This window comes from Haplochromis burtoni, unplaced genomic scaffold (assembly GCF_018398535.1).
Source record: "Haplochromis burtoni strain Fernald_Lab_line unplaced genomic scaffold, NCSU_Asbu1 Contig_264, whole genome shotgun sequence".
In the NCBI taxonomy this organism is placed as follows: Eukaryota; Metazoa; Chordata; class Actinopteri; order Cichliformes; family Cichlidae; genus Haplochromis; species Haplochromis burtoni.
Window position 1 is genome coordinate 707473 of NW_024582625.1, and position 12991 is coordinate 720463.

A 12991-nucleotide genomic window follows, 5' to 3' on the forward strand; every position below is an offset into this window, starting at 1 on the left:
GTTTTGTGAGGTGCTTTCGTGATATTTAATGGATCGGATTACATTTTTTATTTTTCTCCGATATCCGATCCAGTAATTTAGGTCAGTATCGGACCGATACCGATACGTAATATCGGATCGGTCCATCTCTACCATGGAGTGCTATCCCCAAACTTATTCATGGCTGAATTATCATACAGAAAAGCAGTGTTACAATACGATGTGCTGAGCGAGAACAGTGTGCCTGTGTTAGTGTTTTAATTAGTTTTGGATAGAGTTTCATGTGATCGCTGACCTTGTTTCACCCAGTAAAAATGAGTAATTTACTTTAGCATATATAGTTATTTAAAGACTTAAATTATGTGGACTTCTTTATAATAAAAGGTAAAAACACCTGGAATGCTTGTGAGCATCATAAAGCCCTGACTTTCAGGGGCCTTTAGTCCCAATCCAGGTATGCGTGTTCAGTAATTGATAAACACTGAGTTTGCAGGGGAAGATCACATTCACTGTCAAGGCTGATCTCACAGGGCTCAGAGGGTCAGACTTTCAGTTCATATCTCTCTGGCATCTATATCAATGACCCCTAAAGGCAACAGAAATGCAACACTTTAAGAGCAAGACTAAGAGTTAAAACAACCAGATAAAGATCAAATAAACACACTGTCTTCCCACCAGTGGATCAACCTCAGCTGCATAAACACACTAACATCTACAAATGTTAACATATGGCATCCATCCAAATGCATTTGTGTGTTTGTGTAAAGTCTGAGCATGCACACTCCATCAAACGTGTACATACCTGATGTATGTAATTGTGTGTGTGCTCCATGCGTGTGGGTGGGGGCAAGGACTCTCTAAGTTGATGACCCTGACCTTACTAGACAGATAACTTCAGACTGCTATTGACTGAAAGATCAGTGTTTCCCTAAAACAATACATAGCTGAGTGCATTTCAGGAAAATCCTAATGGAAAAAACAATAATTGCCAAACAGGTAGCAGATAAATGTCCCATAATGCATTGTTCACATTAACTAACAGGTCAGTTAACGTGTGTGAAAGCTTTAAACTTAAATTTCTTCAAGTAATATAAGGTTTTTAAACCAATACTGAGGTATTCTTGTTTTTGTTTTACAAGTGGTCCTCGATATTTTACTCATTTATACTCTACCCAACTCAGCTTGTTTTGTTGTTCGTTTGTGGCATTTCAAACAGGAAGTTGGAGAGTGCCTTCTGGTGGAAAAACATCAACACTCATAAGGTTGTGTACCTGGTTTCTTCTTTATTTTTATAATTTTCATTTATTGTCCATTATAAATGCTAATACAGATATATCAGCAAACAGCTAATATCTATAAATATATTGACCCTCCTGATATATCATTCTGGCTCTACTTTACACTCCTGTAAATATATTGACGTGTACCTGAAAAAATGTCTACATTATAACAAATGACATGAACAAATGCAAAAATAAGCACTGCTCTTTACTTAGTACAGTGTCTTGTCTTTTTACGTCTGAACCTGGATTATTCTTTATGCTATATTGATTTTACACATGCATATATATAGCATACCTTTGTAGGGGATTCAGCCAGATTGTCAGGGTCAAGCAAGTAGATGTGGTCCCTGGCTCCCAACAGAAGACGACCCCTCTCTTCATCCAACAACAGCGACTGCGAATGAAGGCCATTGGAGGGGCTCAAAAACAGAGATACACTGCCCACCTTCAGCAGTTCTGTCCCAGTATGAGAAAGACACAGACAAACACATTAACAAATATCCCCACTGCGATGTAAAATGCAGTATTGTGAGTCAAATTAAACTAAAGTGAAAAAACATATTTTGGTAGGACTACACTGTGGGGCACAATTTATTCTCTGCAGTTTAAAACCAGTATAATCCCAAAGACAGTCACTGAGATGAAAAAAGTCTTGACTTAAAGTTGCCTAATCCTGTTTAGCTACACATGCTCATAAATACGACTTTTTTTTTCAATTTAGATAGCATAGTATCTCAGTAAGTAGACTTTTAGACAGGAATACCTGTTGTTCATCCATTACACAATAGTACGATTTTGCTATTCACTTGTACATTTTTATGCAGAACACGTACTGTTTTTATATGAAATTATATATACAGTTTGCTTGCTTTAGACCTGGACTCGCAGCTTGTAAGGTCCATAGGTTTCTGAAAGCTGAATATGTTCGACATTTTTAGCTCAGAATCGTGTCTTTGATCTCCATTAGAGGAACTCTCTTCTATCACGAGGCTCTTTTCAGCGCACCACACTTGCCACATGCCTTGAGTAAACACTGGCTCGGTGCAGAGGAGTCCTGTGGGAGTCACTCTGAAAGGATTGACACTGTGATTACCCTCTTGGTGAGAATGATTGGAGAGGTTACCAACCTTCAATATTTGAACTTTTGGGACCCCTCCTCACCACACAATCTCCCTTAATACCTCCCCTTTACACTGAACCCCCACGTGCTGATGTATCTCCCTCCTACACACATATCATGCCCCAAACAGACAAAACTCACAAAGAGATTAGGCCTGCTAGTCCTTGGTGTGGTGTGCAGTAATCTGTTCTGTAAACACACAGCACTATGAGCCTATTGAAGCTTAGCATAGTCTCCACACATTTCTTCAAAGAGGAGAGCCCTAAACAACATGAAAACCTCTTGATTAGCTTTGTTATTGGAACTCAATGTTGCTTTCATGCACGCAGTTATTGGAGTAAGACTTGATCAAGCTTTAGACTTAGAGACCTCTTCAGAGCTGTAAGCAATGCCTGAATCTGCCCTTTCTCACATGTAGCACATGGCAGGAGGTCAACTGCATCAGACACATTGTCACTGCTAAAAATACCTCATATGGTGAAGGATAGGGGTGTGCAGGATGCAGGTCACATCACACCTATATGCTTGCTATGATTTATCCAGACAATTATCCTGCTCAATTCCCATTTGTAATCAAAGACTTTGTAGCTACCAGGGTAACACGTTCATTTATTGAATGATCCATCTGGTCATTTCTGTTTTCACTTGTAGCTCCACCAAAATCTGATTATGGTGAAACAATTACAGTCTCAGGAATAAATATGCAATGTGGTTTCAGAATATTCAGAGGAGCATGGCAGACACTATTATATTTTAGGTCAGACAGACATATTGATTAGAAGCTAATGCTACATGTTCACTAGATGAAAACTAAAGTTCTTGGGTTTTTATTTTAAAGCAGTTTGTTTAGAGGTACTCCCTCAATGAGGGATTTTTACTTTTTATAATTTCACCCTTTAGTCATTGAATCTGTATTTGGGCTTACGTAAAGCTGATGCAATGCTGGAAGTAAATTCACTGCTGGGTGGTGTTGCTTTTGAACAGTGTCCACTAATGAAATGATGACAAGAGGAGCAGGATGCATGCACCTGGTTAAGCTTTTGTTATTTTTGACAGATTTGTCTTTGCCTCAGTGATTCTCGCTGAGAGAACCAAATATGGATATTGCTGTCAAATAGCCATTCACTTTAGTGAAGATTAAAGTAGCATGTAGCCAAATTAAAGGCAATCAGAGTACATGACATGATAAAGTACTTCACTTTACTGGCTTGGAAGAAACATAAAATAAGACAAACTGTAGAGCTAAATACTAGGCTAACTGCTGAAAAAACAGTGTCCACAGTAATCCTTATTCCTGCAGCTACTTGCATATGTTTTTGTTGGACACATAGGACATGCATATGTATCTATTTCCAGGCATAGTTGGTTTTAGAAGCCTTGACCAAAAGACCAAAAGCTTTTGGAGGTTGAAGTCAGAGTGAGTTCACTTTCAGGTCACAGTGGGGATTCAATTTTATGGAACAAAAGTTAAGTTAATATGTGTGGTTCCTTGTAGCTGATACACAGCATTAGGGATGAAGACTTTGAAGTAAAGTTTGCACTCAGGTTTGAGGAATGCAAAAATATAACTTTCTAACTTTTGGTGGCACAAAGCAAACACACTTGGTTTATGCAAAGCCACATACATGGACACAGAGCACATTTATATGATCAGATAATATCCACACAGCAGACTGATGGATCAGTAAGTGAGAAACCTTTCACTTTGCTTCATGCTTAAGTGCTACAGATCATCTCCATAAACGTCACTAAATTCTCCTCTTACCATTTCCTCTGCCTGTTGCACAAGTCACATTCAAGTAAGAAAAAAAAGATGCACACTGAAAGATGGAAAGATGTATGACAAGAAAGAAAAAAATGAAAAGATAAAATCCTATGTCAAACAGCAATATTGTTTGAATTAAAACAAACATCAGCAATATTTAGTTCTTACCTCTATGGCTGAGTTTGACCCTGGGGACACTCTGTTTGATGCTTGCTCCAACAGGGAGGATGGCCAACAAAATCAGTCCAAACAGTGTGACCTCCGGATGGAATAGAGCCATAAACTTCTTCCCTTTGCCTCCATAATTACTGCCAGACAAGCAGAACATAGCCCCAACCTCATTCCAGGTCTGATTGCCAGAGTCCTCTTTCTTCATACTGTGTGGAGTCATCTTGTAGTGTTTTCACTTTGTGCTTTTCTGCAACCTTGGAGGGAGACCAGTGTAAAGAGTCAAGCTAGGGAGGAGCAATCATAAGTGTATGAGGATGCAAGCAGTCTCATCTAACTCCAGAGAGGGGGAATATACACAAACTTCTGTGGCTGTTTTGCCATGGAGCCCTACAGGCATGTCCCCTTCCTTTGCCCATCCTACATCAGCTGTTGCTTGTCACCGGCTCTCCTTTTGTTTCGCCTTTAAATCTGTTTGCCCCAAACAAAGGTCAGACTAACAAAACAGTTGCATTCTACTACTTTTCATCAGGCACGTCTCCGCTTTTCTCTCTCCTCCCATATCCTTTTCACATGGATAACTCAACTTAATTCTTTGCCTTAAGGATACTTGCCAGTAGCTTAAGGATTGGTTGATGACCCTGTCACTTCCTCCTTTATACCATGTAAAAAATGGGCCATGCCCTGTTTAGGACGTCACAATCAATTAAAAATGCCCAGACATTAGTTCACATTCTGAAAAGTTAGCTGTCTGACTAGGATTGAAAAGCTGTGCTTTTAAATAAATGTGTGGTTTAGAATAAGTAGCAGGAGCACAGACTGTTACAAGTTAAAAAAAAAAAAAAAGAAGTAAGAAAGAAAAAAGACAAGAACTAAAAATTAACTAATCACTTGTTATATTCTGAAAATCTGTGTTTTAATAAATTAATATTTTTTTCAGTGGTACTTGGACACCTAAAAAGTGAAGCAGTGGAACTAGTATATAAAGATTTGTCAGTGAACCCTGACACTAATTTTCCTTCTTAAAATTAAAGTTGCTTGTCAGCACAATTCATACAATACAAGATAATATTCAGATTAACTTTACCACCTCTTCAAGAGTGCAGAATCATGCAAAATGTTTTTTTACACACATTGCAGCTTCATGAAATCTGTGCCCTTTATTACACTGTTGATGCATTCATTGCATCTTCTAAGTACAGACTGAGTACCGTCCCTGTCTTTAACCTGCATTCCTGAAAATCCCACAGCCATTAGGATACTAATTAACCAGACTATTGATGGAGAAATTAATGAATGCATTGAAAGAATGCCTCCCCTTAAGACCTTTTGCCACCATCATTACTTTCCTTCCACCCAATTTCAGAAAGGACACATCAACCTGTCAAGTGACAACATAAACAATGTCAAGCTAAAGGTAGATTAGATATGACATTCACACTCCTATATCTCTAATATTGACAGCATGTATGCTCCTTAGAAGTCCACCACATATAGAGAATAGCCATTTGATAATGTGTAAGCAGCACCTTAAAAAAAAAAAGGTGATATCCTGAGTAAATATACTGACCCGGGTCTTTGCCCATCGATTTGTACTGCAAGGTAAAATGTGAAACAGATATTAGGTGTTCGACTACAACTCACTTAAGTTTATTTGATTTCTTTCTTCAGTCATCTGATGTTTAAAACTGTAGCTCTTTGTGCAGAAACAGGGGTGAGCGGCACCCTTCCAAGTGCCCCATAGCTTTAAAACGAAGAGGATTAGACTCTGATAAACAGACTGGTGTTTATTTAGGATGACAAATTGAGACGTGTTCACACCTTCAGGGTTAGAAATACAGATATAGAGCTCTGCGTGATGGATGGGCAATCAGCAAAGAGAGTGAGAAAGTTAGGAGGCTAAAATCCCTGTAGTCTTTGCACTTTGTGAGCGATACTGATAGTGCTGATGGTGAAGCTTATCCTCCCTACAGTATTTTCAGGAGAGCAGTGACACAATTTCACTCAAGTGATAAGCACTTCAGTAATGCATCTCTTTTCACAGCTTGAGTGCCCACATCTATCCGCAGCACAGACATGTGCAACACCCTGCTAGAAGAATGACCCCCAGGAAAAGAAAAGTACAAGTCTTGGAAGAAAAACAAACAAAAAAAAATTCTTGAGTAATAGATGACACACACTGGAGGAGGAATACCAGAGTACCAGTGAGTCAGTACTTTGAACGTGTCAATAACGGAAATGAAAAGAGAAATAAGGGAAAAAGTGCACAAGAGATGTGAATAATGGGGGAAACCAACTTCTTGTGCCATGTAAGTTAAACTAACACCCCTATTTCCTGGTGACTAGAGTCCTTGTTGTCTTTGGCAGCATGGCCGGCACACAGTGCAGGGTGTCAGGAGAAACAATCCTGATAGAGATGGTGACAGATTTAAAGCTAGCAGCCAAGGGCTCCTGGCTTCTGATCTCTCACCAACACAAAGCACCTTTAAATATACTGACTCTTCTGTTTCGGTTTAAACAATACAGTCTTTGCATGCCATAAAACATCTACTCAGTTAGTATTATCAGTGAATCTAGTAGCCGACACGCTGTACAAGAAGCGTAAAGAGAAACTAGCTCAAGTGAATACACAACAGAAGTTGCCAGCAGTCATGAGAAAAGAGCAGATGGTGAAGAAGTGCTCTGGCTATGGGCATGCTTGCACCAAGACCACCCCTAATGAGGCATTTAGCAACACCCAGGTGCCCTGTAGAGTACACTATTATCTAACTCCTCCATCTCCACAGGACGGAGTGCATTAGCACAGCTATTTGTCTTTATTCCCTGACCACAGGCACTGACCTAGCAGAACAACATAGGTAATTGTTTCTAGTTCTCAAGACATTAATTGTTTTTCTTGGCAAGAGTCAATCATCTTTTCTTTAGCCTTGTATTTAAGCAAGCATGCAACTCTCTGTGTGTGAGCTAATGTCTCACAGGAAAAATGCTAAAAATACAAACTACAAAGAATATGGAAGAAACATTACATTTTAAAGTGGGTTTACAAACTATAACTCCAGGTATAGATGGAAGTAATTAAGGAAACACGTCACTGTTCCATAAAGACAGGAACCAACCTTAATCTTTGTGTTTTAAAGAAGATGTCATGTCTTTTATTTTTATGTTAGACTTTATGACCACATTAAAATAACAGTAGCACATCTGTGTCCACAAGCTGTCAATAAGACTGATATAAAGGCTTATAATCAGTGGATTTAAAGTATGCTAGGAATTAATTGCTGATTCAAAAAATGTAAATATGAAACATGTGATTATTATTGTATCCATTATTCTGGATACAGATCAACCCCCCCAGCTACAATACATGCTTATAAATTAAAGCTTTTGGGGAACTTTCATAGTATAAATGTGCACGTTTTTTGTGTAATTTGTTTACTCATTTTATTAAGTAGACATCAAGGCCACAAACTGTGATTCATTTAGCATTTTAATCACTAACGTGATCCCACATTATCTGACTGAAACATAATATCTAACAGCGCAGCATGTGCATCTCCTGGGAAATTAGATATCGCTCCAGAAATTGAATGCAAAATAAATTGCCAAAATATCCCCTTACACGCAACATTTAATCATCCAAAACATGGCGATGGAGACAGAGATGGGCTTTGAAGTTGAAAACACTGCAGTAAATTAGTCCCAAATAATGAAGGAATACACAGTGCAAACCATGCTTGGTAAAGATGCCAAATATTTCTCCATGCAACAGAATAGGGTTGATCCCTTACTAGTCGGACAGCCTGGATTTCCTGAAACTGTTACCTTTAATTATATCATATAACTTCTAAAATGTTTGATTACCAAATCTCTCTCATAACTATACAAAATTAGACTCTATGGACTCCAGACAGTTGATTCTACCGCCCTGGTCAATGGATTTAAGTGAGGATTTCCCAGAGTAAATGACTCAGGTCTTAATTTAAACAATATAAACCCACAATTACACTTTGCTCTAAACCACTATGCATGAAATCTGTGAATGGAAATGCCTAGACAAGAGGACATTCCAGTTGAATTCCTTCCGTTCTGGAAGTGAAGAGTACGTCTGTGGGGAATACCAAAGAAGATGGATTAAATTCCAACCCTGAGGTCCTGTCTGTCTACATTTTGTCTGTATCTCAAAACACTGGAAAGGGAACACTCCTGGAGGCTGCTGGTATGGAAACCAAATACACCAAAGCCAAATAATATGCCCCAGCACCTGTTATTAAAGACTCACTTTATGTTTACTGTTGGTCTTCAACAATAGAAGACAAGGTTCACAGCTCCTCACAACCACATGCAGTTGTCACAGAGCCAGCTCAGGTCTCCTGTCACACACAAGGGTTAATGGAAAGCTGGGAGGAAGCCGCAAGGAGTGATACTTGATCTATGGTTTAACTCGTCAACAGAGAAAATGGCAATTAAAAAACATGAGCTGAAAACAAAGCCAGGGAATATGTAAAAGAGAGAACAGACCATGTAACTGAGACGGTTGGATGAAGATAAACATGCAGGTAGTTTTGCCGATAATTGACAACAAAACCAGTAACTCTACTCACACAGAACAGGTCATGACGCCGGAAAGCCACTCAGAATCTGTATGAGTGCCTGCATGTATGAACAAATGTGTGCGTGTAAGCTAATACCATCCTGAGGGAGGCAGATGGGAGCAATATAGGGCATGAAAACAGTGACTGACATTTGTAAGTGCACCCACTTGTATCCTCATGGCCTGAGGATATAGGGGTACACCCATCTAGGCTACGCAACAACTCTTCTCAAGACCAAACTGTCATCTACACACTTGAGAAGCAACTGTATTGTTCTTTGTAAGTGCTGGAAAGACTCTGTTATGCAGTTTATCTCCATATGAGCCTAAGCACAGTTCATTTACAGAGTGGGGACACAGAGAGGCCACAGAAAGACAGCCAAACCGAGCCAGTCAGTCTGTCTGCAAGTCACTGGCACCTAGCTGTTGTAGACACTCTAAACATACTAACATCACTGCAGTAAATGTGTCTTCTCAGTTGCTTTGTCTGTCAGCACTGAGGGATTTTGCTAACATAACCATATTAGGCTAGACTAGTGTGCAGCATACAAGTATGTTTTAATAACACTTTCCACCCGAAACCTGTTGAGTTTCGCAAAAGACCCCTTTAAGGTTTTAGTTTTCATCACTGTCCAGGAAAAAGCCTCAGCATGAGACTGCACTGACTTCTGACAGAGCTCAGAAGTGTTGCTGTAGGCCATTTAAAACACAGCTCAATATTGATGCTGTGTTTGTTTTAGAGAAATGTTGGATTGGTCCAGACATGCCACATAGAACTGGAATGAATTAGTGCACACAGGAGGCACAACTGTAGCACGGCATGGGAAGGGCATTGATTGGCATAGCAAACAATGGAATACACCCCTTTAATCAGTCCAACATAGTAACTTATTTTTTCACATGAAAGGTTCCTATCACAGCCACAGCAGTCTTGAGCCTTCCCCATTCCCGGCCAAGTAAACATGGGGATGTGTGTGTATACTGCAGTGTGTATGTATTAGGTATGCCTGACAGCATCTCAATGACGCAATGTTTGGACACTGTTTAAAGAAGAAAATCAGACAAGATTTTCTGTCTTGTCTTTCTGTCGCCCAAGGCAGAAGTCATTTATTTACCTCAGTCATGCTGATCGAAACCCCTGAAACACTGCCAGAGAAATCAATGCATCCACACAAGTACAAACTCCCCTCCCTCCCTCCCTTGTTTACCTCTCTCAGAACCACCAGATCCCAGTCTAAAGTTAAGTAAACCTTTAAAAGAAATATGGGGAGAGTGGACCAGTGAGAAAGAACTACATCACTACTTGTTTTCTTTTCTGCTGGACTGTAAACCACTAACATGCACAAACACAAATAAATGACCTCAATGAGGTAAATGTGTCCACGTCAACATTTTACTGTATGAATGATTAATTCAGACAGTAGACATGTACTTGGCTTAAGTCCATATAGTCACATTCAGTTTGGGGGCATTTAGAATTCCCACCCCCTCCCCAAACACTGTGCAAAGACAAAAATTCTCCCTCTTACCAACTTCTGATATATCCATATACAGTCTCTGTACTTTAAACGATCTATCAAGAAAAAGAAAACAATAAAGAAACTTAAATATTGATTAATACGTTTAAGTTTGTAAATCCAGCTTAATAAAATGTACAGATACACATAAAGCGTTAAACCCCCTTTAAAACTCTGCAGTATTAATTTATTAATTTAAACTCTACTGTGGTCCACCTGACACACGGTTATAACTTGGTGTAGATTATTACCCTCGTTATTATTATGGCGTGTTCCTCACCTGCTCGCTCGCTGACTTCGTCTCTTCTCGCGTGCAAGTGCACCACATGAATAGCAGTGTCTCAGAAAGTTGTCCGTTGCAAACACACACACAAAAAAACGACCAAAAGTATGACACTTGGCACAACTTCAACCCGACCAAAAGGAAAGTGGATGGATAAAATGAGGTCTTCCTGCAGATATTTCCACTCCCTGTAATGTTAGTTAAACTGAAAAGCGCTCTTGAACTCTTCGTGCACTGCGTGTGTGTATTTTGGATGGCTGGGTAGTCTGTGGCAGTACGCCCCGGGAAAGACAGACGGCAAACTCCCAGTTGTGCTGCTGCTGCTGCTGCTGCTGGAGGGGAGGGGCCCTCAGCATCTGTACCGCCGTTCTTTTGGGCGCTCCACAGTTTCAGTTTCATCCCTCCGAAAGTGCTCCGAGTATTAGAGTTACGTTGGGCCTTAATAACGGTTATGTATTTCGACTAATAGCGTGATCAAAACAGCTTAAAACTGATCTGAAAAGCATTTATAACCATGAATAGACTCACCAGTCACAGCTCGTGTTACTGCAAAACATGTTAGTGATCATGTGGTATTTTATAATTATTAGTGGCAAAACTATGGCTGAAAATATTATTGCAGTCAGCTCATTGGACTGACCTAACCACTGAGGACTGCCTCACATTTTTCTGTGGTGCTTTTCTCCTCTTATTGACCACTCAGTGCTTCACTCTACAATAATGCCCTCACCCATTTTTTCTTTAAGCATGCATCAATTTATCTGTCACACCAGTGAATACATTGGGGGCAAGCCTGATTTCAGTATCTTGCTAAGTGCACTTCCACCTACAAGCTGTACAGTAGGAGGTGGGGATCAAACCAATGACATTCCCGTTTATAGATGATTACCTGTGTTTAATTATTTAATTTTACATTGTTTTCAAGTAAATTGGAGTAACTCACATCGATTTAATCACGAAAATATGTTGTAATCCCCTGGGGAAATGGTTAAACTGTCCGTGTTTTGATATATATAGCCATTTGTGTCCAGTCAAAGTCTATGCGGCTCATTTTTGTAAACTTGTGTGTACTCTGGGTTTCCCTGATCTACTAACAAGCAGAAAGAACCAAGAGCTGACTGTTGGTTCAGGCAGCAGATTTTGGCTGTGTGTCACAAAAGACTGTGCAACGAATGGAGGAGTTGATTTTGAAGTAAACATGGATTTCTTTGGCACTCTCTATTCATGTACACACAGACGTGAGTCAATCCAAATCTGCACTTCTTGTGAGTTGTGGAAGGGTTAGAGCCAAACATGCACAAAAAATGAATTTATTCAAGAACAGAGCTGTAATGTTGGACCAAGAAAAGAGAGTTGCAGGATATCCCACCCATAAACTTAGATGAAAATGCTTGTTATTGAATTTTGGTTGTGATGATCATATCACTTTTCCAGTGGTGGGTGTGTATCTTCAACAAATTCGACTGGGTCCCGGTTACCCAAGAGGATTAGGTTAAAGGTCAACAGGTGAAAAGAGTATCCGCCCGCACTGTTGGGAGGTTTAGTGTCAGGGTGTGATCTTCCTCAGGATATCGTTCTCTTGCGCACACTCACGCAAATACACATACACAAGCGGAAAGCAGTTAGTGATGACTTGTACTGACGACATAAGGTTGCACACTGTCCAATGTTCATTTGATCCCTGCCCATTCTCCAGAGAGCTTTGTCAAAAGTGTGTGTATGTTTGTGATTGTGTGTGTGTGTACTTGTAATGTAAACCTGTTTTTGTTTTTTAGGTCAGGATAATGTTTGGAACATATGTTATATGATGAGATGATAGTATGTGGTTAGACGATATGGTATGGTTGGGGTAAATGATTGGGAAATTAATGTAAGTTCATGTGTGAAGTGATTGAAACAACTGTGTGTGCCTGCGTGTGTGAGGAATCGAGTAAAATACTTGCACAAATTGATTGATTTCCTTGGGATTTTCCCTGGGATTTGGGTTGAGTGACATAAGAGTTTAGCCTCATACTGGAATACATTACTACATTTCACAAACTCGAAGCACATATATTTGTCTCCAAAAACACCCAAATGTTTGTTTATTTATTTATCTATCACGTACTGGACCATTATATCCTGTTATTTAAACATACTATAGAAATTGCTCAAATTGCAGGAGAGAGACAACAATAATACCTGCTCAGATTCAAATTGGAGACGTTGTGGTGCACGATTGGCAGCTTAACCTATTAGCAACAGAAGCACATATGTTAAGTAACTCGAGACCCTTTGTGGGATTT

The 12991-nt window shown here is 39.6% G+C and overlaps 1 protein-coding gene across 3 annotated transcripts in view; it reads right to left on the reverse strand.

Annotated features, from left to right (window-relative positions):
- Positions 1–11112, reverse strand: part of sema3d (sema domain, immunoglobulin domain (Ig), short basic domain, secreted, (semaphorin) 3D) — a 28125-nt gene extending 17013 nt beyond the window's left edge. The window contains exons 1-4 of one of the 3 annotated variants that reach the window (XM_005939282.2): positions 10704–11112; positions 10436–10479; positions 4316–4572; positions 1558–1718 (exon numbers count right to left, since the gene is read on the reverse strand). In XM_005939282.2, the coding sequence (XP_005939344.1) occupies positions 1558–1718; positions 4316–4538 (384 nt within the window). In that variant the 5' untranslated portion in view covers positions 4539–4572; positions 10436–10479; positions 10704–11112. Of the gene's footprint in view, positions 1–1557; positions 1719–4315; positions 4573–8594; positions 10067–10435; positions 10480–10703 lie in introns of those variants that run through there. The other 2 variants (XM_005939281.2, XM_005939284.3) reach the window with 2 other exon arrangements.
- Between the last annotated feature and the right edge of the window lie 1879 nt (positions 11113–12991).